The sequence below is a fragment of the Cynocephalus volans genome, chromosome 14 (assembly GCF_027409185.1).
Source record: "Cynocephalus volans isolate mCynVol1 chromosome 14, mCynVol1.pri, whole genome shotgun sequence".
NCBI lineage: Eukaryota > Metazoa > Chordata > Mammalia > Dermoptera > Cynocephalidae > Cynocephalus > Cynocephalus volans.
This window is the reverse complement of record NC_084473.1, coordinates 31,763,715-31,785,480: the sequence shown is the minus strand read 5'-3', so window position 1 is coordinate 31,785,480 and position 21,766 is coordinate 31,763,715. Positions and strand designations below refer to the sequence as shown.

The window sequence follows — 21,766 nt, the reverse complement described above, 5'->3', positions numbered from 1 at the left end:
TCATAGTTCAACATAACATGAGTGATCTAAAATCTTATTTTAAAAACAGGCCAGAACTTCACTGCCAGAGATTCTGAGTTACTAGGAATGAAACTGAATAATATATATTTTTAATAAACATCCCTGATAATTCCTTGATCATTCACCATTTATCACTCTTGAAGAAGTATTCTAGAAAAATAGAATTGAGTATGAAGGCTTAACACACAACAGCATACATTTGCAAGATGGATAACCATACTCAAGATCATCAAATACTTCCTCTATGCAAAGTTAGCTAATTGAAACTCGCCTAATTGCACCAAGCTTCTAATAACTGGGCTAATTAGTTCATGGCATAACTATGGTCAAAATTTGTACAACCTCAGGCCACCTTCAGAAGCGCCATGGTACAGGGCTTCTGAAACTTGAATGAGCATGTGAGTTACCTGGGAATCTTATTAAAGTGCAGATTTCAACTCAGCGGGTTGAGAGTCTGCATTTCTAATGGGTTCCTGGGTGATGCCAGCATTGCTCAGCCACAGACCACACTTTGGGTAATGAAAGCATAGGAGACGTTAACCAGATTCAATAACTAAGTATTGAGCACTTATTATGTACCAAATGCTTTCATATGCTATCTTATGTACTTACTGGATGCTCATAATAATCCCACAAGAAAGGTACTATCCCCATTTTACACATAAGAAGCTGCAGCTTGAAGAGATGAGTTCTGTTCAGTATGGCTGTGCTCACTGCAGCAAAGTTTTGCTCAAAGAAGCAAACCAATTCTGGAATGGTATGGATTCAGGTCAAGTGAGGTCCTCACTATTCCCTCCCCAAAGCAGTGGACTCGTCACGTTTGAAAGAGGCTTGTACCACTCTTACATGCTGGATATGTCAATGAGGCTGATGTGTTTTTCATATCCTAGTTGACTAGCTACTTCCCGGAATTCCTCAGTCATACGAATCAAGCCAAGATCCAGATTAAACTCTGCAGGAAACTTCAGAATCCAGTACCTGAAAGGTAGCAAATATTGTTGACAGCTAAAGGATTTCAAGTTGGACCTCTGTGGATACTACAGTACCATTTTACAACTACATTTAACACTGAATCCGGGACCACACTTCAATTTAGCCAGCTCCTACCTGCTCTCCATCACATTGCGTCTCTGCACTCCTTCAATCAAGAGCCAATGTCTACCATTCCCACCCTGAGCCTCTCTTTCTGGCTCTCTCTAGAACCACAGCTGGAAGGAAAACTTTCCCCTAATTCATGGCAATAGGTGGGGATGCATGTGGTGAGGAAGTAGAAGAAAATGTACTCATCCTTTCTAAGTGCTGGGTTCATTCCCTAATCCCATTGACTACTGCTCTGTCTCTAGTCCTAAAGATAAATCTACCCCCCAGGGAAGTGGGGGCAGTTAAAAAGTCAATAAAAGGAGGATCTGAGTAGATCCTATTGTCAAACTGGGTTTGCTATTTGGGGAAAAGGAAACTGTCAACAATTCCAGAAACTGCAAGAAATTAAATTTGTAAGTATATTTACCTCATGAAGTAGCAGATCTTTAATCGAAATTCATCGCAGTTTTCTCCACTGGCATTTCGATACGTACGCTGGTTAAAGAAAAAAATCCTCGCACCTTGTTTCCTTCGCACACACCTGCAGCTGTTTCATCAGTTTACACAAAGACCTAATAACAGGGCCATACTGGGGACATGTGGATTATACAGACACTCAGATGGGGAGAGAAGTGGGCTCGTGACAACTCCAGCACTGAATAATTGAAACTTGATTTGTTATTGCTCAGGGATGTATTTTGTGGTCTGGAGGAGAAGCCAATTATAAAATTAGTCTTACATTCCTGAGCACTTACCATCCAGTTACTGCCAACTGTAATTACAAATATCCTACTAATTATATATAATTAAAATTGATAGTACGTAGAAGCACCATTTTAACCAAAAAGATGTTATATTTAGGCTTAATGCCTTATATAAATACTCCAATTTCTTTAATACTTGAAAATGTCATTTTCAAGTATATTAATATACAAGTTGTGGTACTTATTCGTAAGTCTATTTATTCATCGTCTTTTTAACAAACATTTATTGAGCTCCTGCTATATGCCAGGCACTGCGGCTGTGGCATAATTAAGGAATCCAAAGGGAGGACGATTTAAAGAAATGTTGATTCATAAATTTTTTTATACAATCTGTACTTTCCCATACTAGACTTTACTATGCCTAAATATCCCTTTGTGTTTGTGTTTCGTACATTGGTGGGCATACTAATGGTGAGAATGCTGTTTGTGGGCACATTCTTTGAACAATGTTTGGATCATGACAAGGGGCAGAGCCAGACAGTCAATTCTCTCCATCCCTCCCTCTGCTCTACCCTTCAGCAGTGGGACCCGTGGAACTCTTGGACCATTGGGGTCTAGGATCTTGCTCACTTCCAAGGATCTCTGTTCAGAGTGAATGTCCTCTTACTCTCTCTAACATCCCCTTCTGCCTGGAGGTTGTGGGGGAGATGGAGGAAAGAACTGGAAAGTGGAGGAAGCGTGAACTGAGCAGGTAGCAGCCCCAGTTGGCAGCTTCAGCACGTGCTGATAACACTCGATGGGTCCCCTCCCTCTCAGGCTCCCCCTGCCCTGTAAGGGTTCTCCCTCATCTACAGGACCCCCTGGGCTTGAGAAGGCAGAGACTGCAGGAACGAATATTAGAGATTGTATAACAAACATATAGATCTCAGGAGATAAAACGTCCTTATAAATGGGAGACCCTTTGCATTTTCAGTCTTTGGCTTTCAACCAGCTTTCAGGACTGCATTATGTACAACGGTGTAGGACTGCTAAAAGCCCTCATTACAGAATGGGATTTCTAACTATGTGTTGTTTGTTCTGTTGTTATGTCAGAAGAAAATCTAAAATTAGTTATCAACCAAAAAATTACAATAAACCTGCTAGAATGTTCATCATGTCTTGCCAGCAAGGGAAGATATAAAAATTAAGTTGGTGTTTATGCCTGGGCCAGAGTATAATATTTTGGCTGGCATTTTCATATGTCCAATCTATCCTCTATCCTCACCATTTTGCTATCCTAGAAGGAATAAACTAGGTCTTGAATAAGTGTTAAATATTCTTTCATTGTACTAACAGCAAAAATGTTTAAGACAAGTCAGAAACATTAAGCCTCCAGCTCCTGTTTTATTTCACATCTTAGTGATTATTTTCAAGTAGAATTAAAACATCCAGATGAATGGTCAACTATTTGGTCCATCATCCAGATGTTTTGTCTAGAAATCTATATATGTTCACAAAACAGCTGGATAACTAAAGACTGTTTATTCATCTTAATTTACAGACACTCTATCTAAATGCAGATCTTAATTTATGATTGTAAAAATTACACAGTAGATGAAAAGATATATGCAGAGAAGTTTTTCTGCCAATTCAGTTGAAGATAAATACCATCGGTGCATCAGTAGAACTATTCTTGGCCAATAACTATTATTCAGCTCTCCATTGTCATCTGTTAAAAAGTAAAATAAAATAAGGGGTGAGGAGATAACAGTGCTACTCTTCTCTTTTTCTAATATCACTAGAGAAAGATTAGTATCAAAAATTTCTCATAGACACAATTATCTTTTACCTCCTACTTCTGCTGGTATTTCCTTGCAAGTGAAGGTGGGTGGGTCTCACCCTTCCTTTGGTCTGCAGTTGACAGACTTAGCAAATAAAAATACAGGATACCTAGTTAAATTAGAATTTCAGGCAAACAACAATTAATTTTTAGTATAAGTATGTCCCAGGCATTATTTAGGATATACTTAAACTAAAAATGTTGTTTACCTGAAATTCAAATTTAACTGCTTATCCTGTATTTTATCTGGCAACCCTGCTCTGATTTAACTTTGACTCCTATAGTAATCAATTCAATAAACAACTCCTATGTTACTCTATTCATGCAAGGAATGAATAATCCAAAATGCTGAGATGGATACATAAACCACAACATAACAAGGATATACCTATAAAATCTACAATCTAGTAGGAGATATGAGACATCTACAAATATAGAATATAGTAGATTGTGCCACCCACACTGGTCTAAGTCAAAAGACCAAGAAATAATCATAGCAGCATAGAAGAATGGAGAAAAGGCTCATACCAAACATTTCAATGCAAGTGCTCAGCAGTTCATCTAATGTTGCTGCTTTCCCAAGGCCGCTTGACCCCATGGTTATTTAGCCGTTGTCAAAAGAATAGAAACATGTTCAGCATCAGATAGGCCATCTCCATAATCATGCAAGTTGGTGATGTTAGTGCCTAGTGGTGGCCTCTGTTCTTAGATGTACTTTAAGAAAATTCTAAATAATTAAGAAGAGAGAGTTATCAGACTGGAATTCAGACCCCAATATCGTTTTCCTACCTGAAAAGATAATGACTTCCTCTGACTGTATCTTTCCATGAGAAAAGTATCAGAGTCGATGAGATTATGTCAACTGTCGTGATGGCCAAATGCCTGCTAAACTGCCCCTTAGTACACAAGGTGCTTTAAGACCATCTGTTAAATACCATCCCACTTTGCAGCTGAAAATTTTTTGATACAATATTTTATACTTTTTTCATATTCTTAAGTGATGAGACATTCAAGAATATTATAAATGTTATTTGGTTTTATATTATTACAAGTATATACAGGGACATAAATTTTAAAATGCAAATATATTTATGAGCATTATCCTCAGTGATTATATAAATATTTAACTGGAAAAAATTCTACTTGGCTAACTTCTCTAATAGTAACATTATTATTCATAGTAGTAGTAGTAATAACATTAACAATTATCGAATACCCACATTATGCATTAGGTACCATAAAAAATGCCTCATATATTATCCAACCTGACCTTCACAGCAATGCTATGAGGTAGTAATTAATCATTCCCAGTTTACAGATGAGCTTGTGGGATTCACAGAGATTCAACAACTTATCCAAAACCACACAATCATTAAGGCCTAAAATCAGGACTCCATTATAAAATAAAACTTCTGGTTCCCTTCTTTCCTTCTATTACTCCTCCAAGTGTGAATATCACAAGCTGTCATAATTTTACCCCCCTAATCCAGTGTGAAAGATATCATTCCTCCATCCCACCTCAAAAAGAGGATATAAGCCAGATTATCTGTCACAGAGGTAGAAGGAAAATGTGGAGATGACAGCTGTTCCATCTTGCAGCACTGTCATGAGAAAATGGGATTGGAAACAATCGCCTACAGCTGCATATACTGAAAATATCTCTGTTGGGAAGACACCATCACTTTATTTTACAAAGCATGGCCTTGATGCCAGGTCCATACAGGACTCAGAGAAGTAGAGAGACTATCATGATGTAAGACATTTAATCACTGCACAATTTAGTAGGTGAATGTGGCCATTGAGGATTCATCTCATGTTTGAAGTCAATGCCCATTTTACTCTCACACTTTCATTATTCAACTTGCAATTACTGAGCACCTGACATATGCCAGGGACTGGGTTAGGCACAGAGGCTGCCAAGATGAACAAATCATTGTCCCATCCCTACCTTCAATGGGCTCATAGTCAACTCCAGAAAGAAAACACATGAATGAATAGGAAAAAAATTAACATTTATATGGTTGTATTAGTTCAGTCAGGCCACTGAAGAGTGACACTTGAATGTGTCCGTTCACCAGGTTTATAGCTCTGGAGAAAAAATGTTTACTGTCTGTTTCTTCTATGTAAGAACCATATTCTTGTGCTGAAAGAAGGGTTATTTCAAGTGTGCAATAAAAATATAGCAGAAACACTCTATCAGTGCTTTCCCATTTCTGCCACTCAAATGATTTGTGAAAGGGGATTATTAAAGTCATCTGGAACCAACTCTTTTACATCTCTTAATAAAGTTACCTTATCGGTAAGGCTTTTCCTGACCACCCTATTTAAAACAACACCTCTCTCCATGCCCACCTCCTACTTGGCATGCCCTACCTCCCAGCTCAGATTTATTTTTCTTCATAACACACCATCTGACATACTATATATTTTACTTGTTTGTTTGTTTAATCTCTCTAGCACTATAAATTTAAGCTCCATGATCTCAGGGATTTTGGTGCTCTTTCTCTGGTATACTCCCCAACGCCTAAGATTTTGCCTCTGACATAGAAGATACTCAAAAAGAATTTACTAAATGAATGAATGAGTGTATTGATGGATGAAGAAAGGTATAAAATAGAAATTGTCAAAAGTTTGTCTTTGAATATGGGTATATTTGTGTAAGTATGTATAGGTATCATAAATTTTTGAGGTTTTTTTAACTTGTTTTTTTAGTTTTACTAATTTAAATCAGCTTTAAGCAAATATCACTGTGACAGAAATTCATGCTAGCTTTCTAGACATAATAGAATCTGTCTATATTCATAATAAGAACTTAGTATCTCTTCCAGGACATTTTGGGGCAGCATTATTCTAATTTTCCTAACGTAAGCTCTATCAATACCCTTAAAAATTAAGATGGAACAATCAACAAGTTGGATTACCTTCACGTGTATACAGACATTTTTTTCCTGTTACTCACTGAATAGTAGGCATATTACTTAGAAGCAAATAGCCTAGATTAACTAAACTAGTTTCTCAGGTCAAAACCAAAATTATTTAGCTGAGCCGTTTAGGGAAGGTATTGACCTCGCCACAAGGGGTTAGAGACGACCTGATATCAAAGACCTGTCACCATGTTTGGAGTGATATTTGTGATCCGTGAAGAAACCGGCAGGTGATGAGCCAGGTGTGCTGGGCTATCTGGTTTCTTCAATCTGTTTCTGCAATCAACAGACGCATCTGTGCCTCTGCTTAGCATTCTGTCGCCTGCACATTCACCGGAGATTCATTTCATACGTGTGGATATTATTGTGTCTACAATTGCCTTTTCGAAAATAAAGTTTCTTTATTGTAAAAATAATAGTTATTTTTAAAAGGACAGAAAGGATAAAGGAAAGGAAGAATGTTACCACACTCATCATCCACAGTTAACACTTGTTAACATCATATCACGTTTCTTTTCATTTTTCTAAGCATATATATTTTTAGGGGAGTTTCTTACATAATCTATAATAGTTTAAAGAAAGGCTTACCTATCGTTTTCACACACATAGGTTTCCAGGTCCAAAAGAATTTTAAGGGCATTTATCATCATTGGAAAATGCATTGAGGGAACAGACTGTAGAACGGGTTTGTTCAACTTGAATTGTAAGTGCTTTGAAGAACCTGGTAAAAGAACAGAAAGAAATTCTGAGTTAAATAATGGAAACCCAAAAGAATCCACATTGTGTGAAAGCATTTCCAAAAACTTTGAGTGATAGGTGATGCTTCAGATTTTGTCAAAACTTCACCCACAAAATCATTTAAAAGGGGAAAATATTCAAAATAGTTATTTGGTGACATGATTATTTTTTAATCAAGTAGTTTTAAAAAATTTATCCTATTAAAAACTGACAAATGTGGCAAAATCATACTGTAAAGTATTATTTTAGTCCAAATACACTTACATCAGTGGATTACTCATTAAGAATTTTCAAACATTGACTTTGTAATGTTAGTAAATCCTTAAAAAAGTTTGTTGTGGAGATCATCAAACTCTGACCCTAAATCACTTCTGATTGTCTCGACATGAATGTCAATATTATGTTAGTCCAGGTTGTTTAGTCTTCCAATGGTTTAGGACTTGCTGTAGTGTTGATAGGTACTCTCTGGCTGCAAAGAAAATTATTGCTCTTCAGCAAAGACATTTTCTCATGAGTCTGAAAAGGATACCATAAGCCTAACTTCCCCCAGGGCTTGAATTATTTCTAAGACAGAAGTTCTCATCAAAAAGAGGCAATAGAGTTTTGTTGGGTATGATTTCGAAGTCCATGATATTTTCATGTAACAGACTTTCATTAACATGATTTGTGCAGCCTCTATCCTCAGAAAAATTCTTCTGAGGTTGCTTAGGAGTATAAGAAACATCCTCCCATTTTTAGAAATAGTACAGTTTCACACACCCAGTCATTTACAGATATAAATCAGCACCCCACACTCTTGACACAGAATCTTTCAATTTTTAAAAAAATTGGGTTTCAGTGTTAGATAATTAAATGGGAAGTTTTACTTACCTCTGAGTAAGATGCCATTGGTGCTGCTTACTCTACTAAATTGTAGGAGGATTTAGTGAAGTCACATAAAGCATACCCACCACAGGGCCTACAAAATACTGGGCTCTCCAGGAAGGTGTCTCCCTTCACCTGCACTACCTCTTCCCTTAAAATATTTAAAACCTTTTAAGTTAAGGACTTAGGTTGAAGTAAAGGATCTATTTGTAGTCATAACTGAAAGCTAGATGTTCAGTTAGAGAAGGGAAAAAGAAATCAAAAAAAAAAATATTGTGACACCAGAGCATTTAGGAATGGGCCAGGTGGCCTCGTCAGCAATAGACTCCCATCCCTGAAAGATCGGGAGCCACAGTTAGGTAATAACTGTCAGAGATGTTGTCGACTACGTTCCTAGACAATGTCTAGGAAGTATGCCAAAATGACAGTGAAGGTTCCTCCTGGCTCCAGGATGGTAAGATTTTATAAGATGAAACATTATACGTAGAAAGTATTCAATAAATGGTTTTGAAATGATGTTAGCCATATTAGAACTTCCAAAGATTGTCTTGTCTATAGCGTTATCTCTATTCAAAGAAAAAACAAACAAAAACCCTTCAAGACCCATCCCTCCTAACAGCAGAGATTATCTTTATACATAAATGACCACAAATATGTCCTTACATTCTTATGACCTTCATGTGAAGACAAAGGGATTTCTCTAAATGCCTAAATCCTTTGTGAAAACAAGTGGTAATTGTTACAAACCTTTAAGTCTTAAAGATTAATGACAAAAGTGTCACAGCATTGTTATAGCAACATGCAAGCTTAATTTCTTTCTTACCACAAGCATGAGGTTTTTTAAAAAGTGCTGTGATTCTATTATCTGACATTCCACAGGAAAATCAAGATTATTGAGTTCAGTAAGAGAAAGGATCACAAAACTCTGAAAGAGAATTTGACAAATCCTCACTGAGGATTTATTAGACACTGAACTTCAAACAAAGTACTAGAGTGGCTGGCAAAGTGGGGTGGGACGGGGGAAAGGAAGGATAAATTAGCGAGTAAGATGGACAGAATTCTTGCTTTTATACACTAGAAAAGAAATAATTACAATAAAATATCCTATAAAGCTCAGAGTTGGGGGGGAGGGGCACTAATTTAGTCTAGGAGCCACAGGAGTTTTAGCTAGGCAAAGAATGGACAGGAAGATGGCAATTAGGAAAAATTAAAAGATATTTAGAGTGACTGAAGTGTTGAATGTGGCAAGAGGTGAAACTAAAAAGTCAATAGGAGTAGCTCATGAAACAGTATTGCAAGTTATATTAAGTAGTATGGACTTTATCTGAACAGCAATGGGAAGCCATTGTTTTACATGAGCAGGAGAGTGACATGTAATATCTGGATTTTAAGATTCCTCCAGCTACAGTATGGAGAAGAGACTGTAGTAAAGACCGACACTTGAGGATGGGGAAAACAGTCGTCAATATTAACCATCTGGGCATGAGATGATGATTGTATACACCAGCATATGGCAATGGAGATGAAGAGAGGTGGTTAGTTACAGAATATATTTCAAGAAAACAGATCCAGAAAGATTTGCTGCTCCGTTGGCTATGGGGAATGAGCAGAATCAAGGGTAATTCCCAGATTTCTAGCTAGACATTCGGTTGGGTTATGGTGCCATTCCCTGAGATTGAGAAATTAAGGGCAGGGGGAGGAGTAGCAAGTTCACAGGGGGCAAATGATGGGTTCACCTACCATGTTGAGTTCGAGACATCTGAGACATCCAAGGGGAAATTTTCAGAATTCTTCTGAATACCTGTTGCAGACTTCTAGGTTGAGACCTGAACATGTTTAAGTGCTGAGTTAGCAGAAGGGAAACTGAAGGGACAGAAGAGTGAGAAGTTAATCCACATCACAAGGTCTCTGGGAGAAGAGGAGTGATGGGCATATGTGCAGGTGGAGAGACTGACCTTGGATAAAGTAGAGGGGCCTGCTCTTTTAATGCAACAGCAGGAAGGAGAAAAAATAGCCATAGACATAAGCCATTTTTATATTTTATATTATAAATTTGTCATTTTGGTGGTAAGAAGTCAAGGAAGTTCCTGCCTAGAGACTTCTGTTTACTCTAAAGAGGAGACAAGATCATCTGCTGGAAGGTATTACGGGCACAGGTCTAAGATTTATCAAGAGGAGAAAATTTACAAAAAACATTGTGAAGAACAGAAAAAGGAAAACAGAAGTAATGGGATTATTTCTATCAAGACGAGAAGGCTGAAGCTTCTCTTCTTGTGGAGTCTTACTTCAGTGTTCCTTTTTCCTTAGCCTAGTGTATCACCCACCGTGTCATGTTTCTACAATGATTTCAAATAGCTCTCTCAGAACAATTTATATGGCAAGTGTCTTCCGTACTGAAGGAGCAATTCTGGGTTTCTGTTGTTATTGTCCTACTCACACTTTCCAAAAGTGTAAACTTCAGAACTAAACCGAGGCTGGGATTTGCTGACTGGTGTCCTCACGAGGTCACAGATCCCAGCTCTCATTTCACCTAGCTTTGCATGATATGGTAAAGAGGAAGTTAAGACACTGTCAGAAATGGAAAAATAGCAAAATCATTCATCTCCCCCCTTTTGGCTGGATCCAGGCTATTTTATTCTGGCAACTACAGCCCCAGCCACCTTCCCCATGATCTCCACCTTCCTGGTCAGGCTTTCTGGGTCTCTGCCCCACAACTCACACTCTCCAGTGCCCTCATTATCTGTAATCTTTAAAAGGTCATACATCACAAGGTACCATTACCCTTTTTCTCCAGGTCATTATTTATAGTTAGTATTCCTTGGCTATTTCCACATTGGTCTGGTTTTTATTTTAATTTTCCTGATTATTTCTTTTAACTTCACCCCTCAGTTCTTTGAATTTCTCTTTCTTCTTTGTTTCCTCTGATCGCTTGCTCTTGCAGCGTGCTTCACCAAGGCTCAGCACTGTCACTGTCAAAGTTGTTTCCATCGCAAACCTGCTGGGATGCTTTGAACACAGGAAACGAACCCGGTGCTTCCAGCAAAGTCAGATCATTGTAAATGGGCCAGAACTGAAGATATGAAGAATAAAATGTCCCACATTTATGGATAGTGGAGCAACATCTCCAAATGTTATTTCACAATGACAATACAGAATAACTATGGACAATACTGCATTTTTCAACTCTGAAGATAATTTTTTTGTGGCATTCTTGACTTGGATGGGTTTATTTAATGTGATAATGGGATTTCCCAGGGTTTTAAATTTTGTGTTGTTTGTTTTTCCCTACAAACAGCTTTTACTAAGTTAATAAGGCATTAATAATCAACGTCTTGGATTTTAGAAAACGAGGTAATAATACCGTCTACAAGTACCACTTGTTGATGGCAATGTAATGCTATGGACACAATGTTGGGAAAATTACCTATACTATGTTTAAATCTGACAACACCCTGAAAGCTGAGTATTATTATCCCCAATTCACAGACGAGAACATGGAGGCCTAGAGAGGGTAAATTACTTGTTCCAATATCATGGTACTAGTTAAGTTGCAAAGCCAAGTCTGACTCCAAAGATTTATATTTTTTCGGCTACCCGCACAAATTTCAGCTGTTGTTAAGGCTTGCTTATTAGATCATTTTCTAGATGTTGCCTCGAACAAATGTTTACTATTCCCTGTGTTTAGCTCCTAAGCATTCTTTCACTGGCCCTATTGTCTGACAAGTGAATAACCTTCATTATTAGAACGAGCTTGGCAAGTCAGGGAAACACTGGTACCAAGTACTGAACAGACGTCAATACCCAGCTCAGCACTCACTTCATTGAGTTTTTTGGTAACAATCAAGTAACAGGGTTTAGCTGCATTGTATTTACGTATTTATGGTTATCTATTTATTTATTAGCAACCAAACTAACATATTTACAGCTACCTGACATAAGTTGAATGAGAAATGAGAGCCTTGAAGAAGCTCTAGTAATAAACACCATGAAATTCCAAAGTCCAACCAAGAGGGTATTTTCCTAGCATTTGGCTGGAACCAAACATGGAAAAGAAATGACATATACATGTTCTAGACACTTGCAGTCAGATGGTTTCCCAGCAGACACATTCAACCACATTGAAGGATTATGACCTACTACAGCTATTCTCGGGTTCAAATTGTAAATAATATCCCAAAATAAGACCCAGAACTAGGAAATTTTTACCTCGGAAGTTAAAATTTTAAGTTTTGGGAAAGTGTTTTTTTTAAATATCAGTGTTTTCTTCTCCTGAAGATGCCGACGTTCATAAGAATCCTGTCTGCAGTTCTAATGCTCTTGAAGGACATGGTCTCAAATCCCCCCAAATCAAGTCACATTGCCTTACTCCTTTGAATGTTCCATTTACTTCAGAGTGAATTTGATGACGATGGTGAAGAAGATGATGATGGAGGAGGAGGAAGAGGCTGAGGAGTCTTTTTGAGTGCTCCCCACGGTGAGCTCTGGCAGGCCAGGACCCTCCCCAGCAATCGAGCAATATAAAATGCAGCTAAATCTTAATTGTTACTTAATTGTTACCAAAAAATGCAAGGAGATCTTGTGAGATGAACTCTGAGCTAGTTACTGACTTCTGTTCAGTACTTGGCCCCAGTTCTAACGTGCCCTGCCTTGCATGCCCACTATGAACCAGAAGACATTTTCAATAAAAGCACAAGTAAGTAAAACTCTTAGGGATCCTGTCACTGGAGCCAGATGACAACCTCTGAGGAAAGAATTTATACAAAAACGAGGCTCCAAGGCAGTGAAGACATTACTCAGAAAGCCTCTAAAAAGCAGGAGAATGTGAACAGAAGGCACAAGTCTCTCTGTCGCCTTGAATCACTCCATGCCGGGGCGGAAGCTGCCTGTCACTGAAAACATGGGGAAAGGATTTGAAAACCTGGGTTCTAAGTTGCTACACAGGAATGCGGCAAGAAGCACTCACATAGTGAAGGCTGCCTTCAAACGTATCTCGATGTTCTCAGAGAAAGACATTAGTTTGGTTAAGCAAAAAAGCCAACATTTATTATCTATTAAAGATTAAGCACTACACTATGGGCTGGAGATGTAAAGAGCCCATTCTCAAGGACTCACAGTCCTGTACAGGAGACAGATTCTAAACCAGTTATCATAAACCAATGAGCCCATTAAGTCCAATGACAGGGAAAGATGCCCAGCGCGTTATGGGAGCACAGAAATAGGACCAAATTCAACCTAAAGAGATCTAAGAAGGCCTCATGAAAGAGAAGACAACCAGAAGTATTAGATTTTATGCATCACACAACCAAAACAGAAAATGCAGGCTAAGTTCAATGGTGTCAGTCAGTGAGATGGCTGGATCTATCTGAGCATGTTTCCAGAACTGGACATAGGATAGGTGTGAGCAACCTGCTCTCAAGAAATTAATCATCCCCTGAAAAAGGAATAAGAATACAAGTGAGACCACAATATTTAGAACAAGAGCTGATGACAGAATAAAATGATTGGGGTCAGGTAGAAGTGCATTAAGTTCCAAACCAAATTTGGATTTTTTTGAAAAGGCACAAAAAAATAAAAGCACAGGGCTGCACAGTGCTGCTTTATGATGATTATTAATTTTATCATTCAATTTTACTACTGACAATGATAAGCTTTTTCTCACATCATTTTCACACTAACTTTGTATACACAGATACAGACCCACTTGAAGATGTAATATGAATTTCTCTTTTCTAAGTGAAACTGTACTGGGTTATCATCTAAGTGAAAACATTTTGCTCCTATTTAGAAATCCATGTGTTTATAGTACTCTTTTATGGATAGTAAAGTCTCAGTTTGAAATTACTTCTGAATCAGGGATTTGGAGCTAGACTTTTTACTGGAACCAATTAAAAGTAAAGTATAAGAACCAAAAAAAGAGTGTGTATTTAAAATTATTTCTTCATTCTCAATTAAATTTACACAGCTTGAAGCCCCTAATTAGAAGGCTCCACTTAATGACTTTGTCATTCTCTTTTATTTCTGATGTTTCTCCTACAGCGAAGGTTTCTTCTTTTCTCTAAAAGGAAAACAAATCTCAAGAGGCAGTGATTATTTCTCTTCTTCTCATGTAAGACTAATTTCACCTTCCTTCTGAAAAGAAATCATAGTGTATACCTGCAAAAAAGAAAATATAAGTGACTAGAAAATTTCTGTAGCATCTCAGGTCCCATTTAACTTCTCTAAGGCTCATTTTCATCATCTCGAACATGAGAGATATAATATTACTCTGCCTTCCTCATCAGAACAAATAAAATCATTGGAAAAAAATGTGTAAGAAAAGGATGAAGAGAGATCATTGGATGCACTGGCTTCTGCCTGGTAGCTTGGGTGAAGTGTGGGAGCAGGGAGTGGAGGGGGAGGTGGACAGAGCTTGATTTTGGTGGTCTGAAGAAGGGGTGGAATAAAGCCCACAAATTCTACTTGTGGGAGAGACAGGAGAGATGGCCAGTAGAGGGCTGATGGACGCCTCATGTTTACTTACATGGAGCAGAGACAAGGAGAGGTGATGAGTGACGGGACTTAAACCCTCAGCAGCTGCATCAAGGAGCTGGTGACGAGCAGGCTAAGAAGGCCTCTTTCATGGAGAAAAGAGAGAAGAAAAGCACATGTGCTCCTGCTGATACCCTCGTCTGGCAGGTCAAGGGAAATAAGTGCTCTCCGTGCTCCCCTTCATTTGTCTGAATTTGCTCACAACTTAATAAGTTTAAATTAATTAATTCCTCCTTTGATAACCTATGAACAAATTCTTTATTCCCATTCCCTGGTCTCCTCTAACTCTTCAATGGTTACTTTACGGAAAGCTATCTTCCTCTTCCTCTCTCTCTCTTTCTCCTTCTCTGTCTCTCTAGGTCCATGAATGAGTAACAACTAACCATCAGATTCTAGTCTCTAGGAGTCGCACAATTTCTCATGCTTTGCACACATTTTTTCTTATTTGAGCACATCTCCCATCCCCCAATATGACTATTTGGCAATCAGGTACTCACTTTTCAAGAATGTTCCTCCTCCACCCTTTCAGGCAACCTGTGGCACTCAGTGTACTGACTTCCTGTAGGCTTTGTGTGATTTATGTTACCAAATGTTTCTGTTGGTCTCTCCAGTAGTTTCTGCAGAATGAGCCTGTTTTTTTTAGCTTCAACCCAGAAGGTGTGTCTGATGTCTTTCTATGGTTATGTTTCTCTGCCATCTTATTCTTCCAACATGGTCTTTGAATTTCAAATTGGTTTCTTCTCTAATTTTCTTCTCTGATCTTATTCTTGTCTTCAATTTTTTTCTTTTGATTATTAAATGAATTTATTCCTTTTATATTAACATGCTCATAATGGAATTTCAAGACATGCTTCCAGATTTTTAGTATTACAAATTGTCAAAGAGAATAAAAAATACACTAAATATTTATTTCAGTCGTTTTCTCTTCCTTTAATAAACACTTATTTCTGTGCCAGACACTGTGATTAGCACCATGACAGAGGTGCAAGTATATATCAGGCACAGATTGTGAGCTCAGAAGCCTTAGGATCTAGAGAGGGGGGCACTCTTGGACAGAAGTTATGATCCAGGGCATTAAGAAAGAGTCATGAGAGAGGTAAAAACAAGTTCTGATTCACAGAATTGAGCTGTGCCTTGAAGCTCAATTGAAGCATGAGTGGGGTTGCACTGGGCAGAAAGGGAGAGTGCTGCACACAGAGAAAAGGACACTGAACAAGGCAGACAGACGTGGAAAAGCAGAACATGCACAGGATCCTGGGGTCTTACAACTGGGAATAAAGTATAAATTTGTTCATTCTTTCACTCAAAAACATTTTTGAGAGGAGAGAGGGACTATCATATTCTGAGCATCAGAACTGAAGCTTCGTGAAAGTCCTTATGACATAATCCAATGTAGCCCTTCCTCGTGGGTCTGCTTAGGCTTCATACATTTACTCATTCTTTAATAAGTTCTTTTCTGAGTCTGAGTACAGCTTAATGATTAAGGGCCAAGACTCTAGAGGTAGACCATAGGGATGGAATCCGACTCTTGAACTTCCTGGGTATGTGGATTTGGGCCAGTTATTTAATCTACTGTGTCTCTGTATCTTTGTGTATGTAACAGGATAATAATAGTATCTGTGTCGTAGGGTTATTATGAAATTAAATGAGTTAATAACAGGTAAAGTGTTTTTAACTAGCATACAGTACATTTCCAATAAGTGTTACTACTATTATTATTTTCCTGGTAAGTAGCCAAAAAGTACCCTCTGCCCAAGGGATAAAATTATCCCTATTTCTGTCATTTCTCTCCAATTTATAAGTCACATATATTTTACCTATACGTATTTATTTTACAAAGGGAAAAAAGGCAGCATAGATTGGAAATTTGAGTCATAGAATGAGAACTAGTTTAAATTCCATTTCTAATATGACTTAGTCCCACATTTTCTTAAATGAAAATTCTATAATCCGCTTGTTACCCTAATTTTTATTGTTTTGGTAGGTTAAAACTAGCTGTCTCTAGACATACAACCCGACTCATTCAATTATATTTTTGTCTATTCATTACAATCTAATTTTTAAAAGAAGTATTTAAGGAAGAAATGTCAGGCACATAAGATAAGTACTCAAGGGAATACAATGACACATATCTGCCCCCCAAAAGTTAAACACCAGAAGATTTCAGTAGATACACATAGAGTAGAAATGGCAGTCATATCTCATGTGCGTCAATGAGTCTTGAATGGGATCCAAGTCTTGACAGTACATTCATTCTTCTGCAGAATGGAAATAAATACTTGCCAGGTTATTAAAACAATTTTGGGGAGTGGATATTACACAAAAACATTTCCACCAAAAGTTTTGCTGATGGATAGTCACAACAAGGATGTTGGAGAGTTGAAATAGTAAGTGAAACTGAGCTGAACACTAAAATTAGACTGAGAACCTCAGGGGCTTCTGTGCTAATTTGTGGGGATTTCACAAGTCTGTACATTCACACAGTTTCACACTCTTGCCAATCTTTATCTCACCACAATATCTCATTTCCAGTGGCTTCTTTTCAGCCCTTGCTTTTAATTCCTAATCCACGAAACAGCATTTATTTATTTATTTATTTAATTAATTATCTTAGGACTTTTAACAGTTAATCACGCAAAACCTGAAAGTATTCGCCAAGCATTTAGGTAAACAGATACTTCCTCACTACTAAATGCAACACTAATTATTTATTGCATTATTAAAACAGAAAAATATAAATTTAAAAAATGTTTAAATCTCTCATTAACTTACTACTACATACTTGATTTGGGGGAAAAAGACAAAAAGCCACCATAAAAAATCGATAACCAGGGAAAAAATGCTGAAATATCTGAACCTGTATCTACACTTGAAAAAGCACGGACTGCTCAAAACCTAAAATCTATTATCTTTATGCATCTAAAGCAATGTGAAGGGAGTCCAGGTTTTGTATAAGTATGTTGTTGTTGTTGTTGTTGTTTTAAGCATTATAGTTTCTTTTCCAAAACCTAATTTTGCTTTTAGACAAGGGAATCTTTACTTTGATAATAAGCATATCCATAAAGTGCCAAGCATCTATTTTTTAAAAGCAAGAGAATTCCTTATGTCATACAGATGTGTCAAAATCTCCATATATCTGCTGTAACATGGGCCCTATCTGAATCATTCCAGTGAGTTTTTTACTGAAGACTATACTCACATCAAGGTGACCGTACAAAGGCCATATGCTTGACATCATCAATATCTCACATGGATGTGTCTGTGGCTCCTAAACCAAAATCATGTTTTCCATGATAATCCCAAAACTCTAGCTCTGATGCTATAGCAATTAAATATGAGTAGAGCGCCTGTTCAAACATTATAAATATTGTTACCAAATGCCTTCCTCTTTATATACATTTTTCTACTTATCTGAAAAATCCTACTTAAAGGCTTGCACATAACAAACCACGAATTAGTTTTTTACAACTAATTAGTTTCTTAGTTTTTTTTTTTCTACTAATTGAAGATGGTGCAAGCTCGTAAGTTCTACCTCACTCAGTGTAAGTTATAAAATGATGACCCCAAGTCATAAAATGGTGACCTTCTCTACAGATCTAGCCCTTCGATGTACTTTTTGTTAGACACACACAGGATTGGCTCTCACAAAGTTTCAATAATTTTGAATTAGTTGCAAAAATGTACAAATCCAAAATTCTACTTTAAAAATCCAGTTTTTTAGATTCTTGTGGGAGAATCAGATCTGTCTATTTTAGGGCTGCATTTCTACAAAGAGACATTTGGGTGGAGCTGAGCAGCAACCACCTCCCAGTTCCCCGAAGTCTCCTCTACCCTGTGTTGTTTCCCCAAACTGAGATCAAATGTCATTGCCATTTATCATCCCACTATCCGCCTTTTCTCTTTTAGTAGATTTAACTGGAAAGTAAAGTATCACTTGTCCCAAACTGAGAGAATTTTTCTTATCCCTAATCTCCTTCACTCATTATGTCATTATTATATCTTCTTGGCCCTGTAGACACCTGCATTTGCAGGCCCCTTCCTCAGACTCATCAGGTTGCCTGCTGACATCACACAGGCAAAAGCCAGGGAGGACCCTTCAACATGCAGATCCTCAGCGATCCGATTTGTGGATCAGACAAGGAAGCATGCCAAGACAGCTATTACTCTTACTTAAGCCTTCTGGCATATGTTCATTCAAAAGGTAGGTTCAAATTGCAAAACAAATTTCACCTCTTGCCTGAGAAAGAAAGTTTGGAATTTCTATAGCATTTGTCAGGCTTGGTTAGGCTAACAAATTATTATTTATTTTTCATTTATAATATACTTAAAATGTCTTGATTACCTCCAAGTTTTGCAATTTCCTCAGATTTCTGTGTTTTTCTTTTATAGAAAAGTTTTTGTAAATCAACAAAATAGATGTTCATTAATGACCCACAAAGAGCATGGGACTTGGTGCCAATGCCTCCTCAACACTCTACTTTGTCGATTCTGGAAAGATTAAGAAAATAGAATGTACATTGGGCTACCTAAAAATATGTATATACATGTATTTACTCATGCTTAGAGAAAAATATTTTCAGATCCTACACACTATAATGAGTATGTGGTTTCACTCTCTCCCACTTCCTCCCTCTGCTGCTTTGGATTTGGTCACTACAACTAGCAACAGCTTTCTTCTCTGTGTCAAACTCATGTGTATTACAGATGATCATTTCTGTGGACTTTTTGGGATAATTTCCTGTGGATAATTTCTAGCACTTAAAACGAGACACTTGTAGAGCTAACGACTATACTATTGAGCTGATAGTCTTCTTATGTTGCTATTACTCTAAAAAGAGAAACCAGAAACCAGGGAGGGGTTATTTACTGGTCAATGCAGCTGCAAGGATTGATCTGCAAACACCTGGTTTTATCATCTTGCGTACTCAAGTCTTATGATAGTGCTTTTAGTCTACTCAGAGGAAACTCTATAGCTCCAATAAAGAGAGATTGTGGGAGTAGGAGACAGATGGAATAATGCACTCTTTAAGGAGGGCTTTATTTACTTACTGGGTTAACTACCTCATTCTATAAAAGAGAACTCCAGGGCCAAAATGACAATGTGACTTGCCCAAGTTTAAACAGTGAGTTAGTGGAAGAAAGGAAAACATTTCACCACAGTGAGCTTCTATAGAATCCAGACTCATACTGGGGTCTCTGGGACATAAAAAGTGCATGTGGCAGAAGGCTGATTTTGAACTAATTCACCTGTTTAAAAAAGTATGAGTTTACTGACATGAAGCTGGCCTTTTGCCATATGGAGAAATGAAGCAGCTATGTGCCATCAGTCATGGAACTTCTGCTCACTTGTCTGATTTCAAGGGAATTTAGCTCTTTGACTTTGCAAAGATTATTCCAACCTGGTCATCTCTCCTTGTCAAAATATTTTTGTTTTTATTCAGGGGGTTAAAATGATAGTGGGGATTTCAGTAAAAAGCTACTATACCTGGTTGGTAGATACTGGGCATCTGAAGCAATTCTCAGTGTCTTTGAGATGGATAAAGGTGAGTTGGTGGAGGTGAACTTGGGAAGGTGGGGTCTTAAAACTCAAAATAGATCTTGGCACAAACCACAGGTTCTCTGGCTCTGATACTTGGGTCCTGACCCTGCCTGTTCATTTACTCTTGTCACACTGGACCTCACAGATTTTGCTGGTTACCTTTGGCCACTCAGACTTTGGCTTTTCTTTCTAACTCTTCCTGAGAAGACCTTCACATGCTCCCCTTCCCACTCCAACAGCACCACTAGGCTTTGGAATCCTGCCCCTGCTCTCCCAGGTTTTGGACTGACTAGCCTGTAAATTTCAGCTTCCACTCTCCTTGTCCCCAAATTCTACCCACATCAGACAGTGGCAGCTTTCTCAAGAGGGATAAGGATGAAGTAAATGGGTTTTTCAAGAGCAAATGCTTTCCACATTCCCAGTGGTTTGCTTAGGGCTCAGGAGGCTCACATCTTAACTGTGAGGAGATACTTCCCTACTTCACAAAATGGGATTAATGTGTCTAGGAGGATATTTGCCTCTTATGAAACACTTGAAAGAAAATTTGAAGAGGCCCCTGGGTTCAGATAGATGACCTCCCAATAAAATGCAAACCCGTGGAAGGTCCATGCCCGGCACATGAACACATCATCCTTCTGAGTGGCCTTCTTGCTTCACTGTCACTGTGAACTCCTGAGGCCGGGGCAGAGAGAACCAGGCACGGTACTGCTGGCTGACCCTGCTCCTGTGCTCCAAGCCTCCCATAAACCCTCCCAGGGTGGTTCTTCTAAATGGAGAACATTTGCTCACTGGGGCGTTCCCCTCCCATACCTGACTCCTCTATGTGTCAGTAACTATAAGTGCTGCTACCTTAGGGGCAGAGCAGTTTCTAGAATAGAGGCGTGTCTTAGTCAGCTGAGGCTGCTATAACAAAATACCATAGACTGGGTGACTCCAACAACATAAATTTATCTCTCACAATTCTGGTGGTTGAGAAGTCCCAGATAAGGTACTGGCCAATCTGGTTCCCGGTGAGGGCTTTCTTCCTGGCTTGCAGATGGCCGCCTTCTCGCTGTGCTCTCACGTGGCGAAGAAAGAGGTTCTGGTGTCTCTTCCTCTTCTTATTAGGACACCAGACTTATTGGATAAGAGACCCACCCTTATGACTTCATTTAACCATAATTATCTCCTTATAGGCTTTATCTCCAAACATAGTCACGTTGGGCATTCAGGCTTCAACACCTGAATTTGAGGGTGAACAAAATTCAGTTCATCGCAAGGCTCTTAACCAAGATTCAGAGACTGTAAAACCCCTGACATCATATGCAGGTTTTTTTGCATTTGTGCCTATGGGCTTCTTTATGGAGTGAGGGTCTATAGCATTCCTCAGGGTCTTAAAGGGGCCTGTAGTAAAAGTTTCATAACCACCACTCAAACACACTAAGACTGACTGCCCCAGAGGATTTCATAAGAAGACAGAGGGAAATCAGTATTCCCCGAGGTTCCGCTATCTGATATCATCTTTTACATCTTAAAACAAATGGGCTTGCCCAATACAAAAGAGGAGAAA

The 21,766-nt window shown here is 38.3% G+C and overlaps 1 protein-coding gene across 8 annotated transcripts in view; it reads right to left on the bottom strand.

Annotated features, from left to right (window-relative positions):
* RASGRP3 (RAS guanyl releasing protein 3) overlaps positions 1 to 21,766 on the bottom strand; it is a 110,941-nt gene that overhangs the window by 39,019 nt on the left and 50,156 nt on the right. For 6 of the 8 annotated variants that reach the window (XM_063078280.1, XM_063078287.1, XM_063078283.1 and 3 more), the window contains 5 exons: positions 7,137 to 7,269; positions 4,153 to 4,351; positions 3,411 to 3,513; positions 1,529 to 1,591; positions 868 to 999 (listed from right to left, as the gene is read on the bottom strand). In XM_063078280.1, the coding sequence (XP_062934350.1) occupies positions 868 to 999; positions 1,529 to 1,591; positions 3,411 to 3,513; positions 4,153 to 4,222 (368 nt within the window). In that variant the 5' untranslated portion in view covers positions 4,223 to 4,351; positions 7,137 to 7,269. Of the gene's footprint in view, positions 1 to 867; positions 1,000 to 1,528; positions 1,597 to 3,410; positions 3,514 to 4,152; positions 4,352 to 7,136; positions 7,270 to 9,890; positions 9,977 to 21,766 lie in introns of those variants that run through there. The other 2 variants (XM_063078285.1, XM_063078288.1) reach the window with 2 other exon arrangements.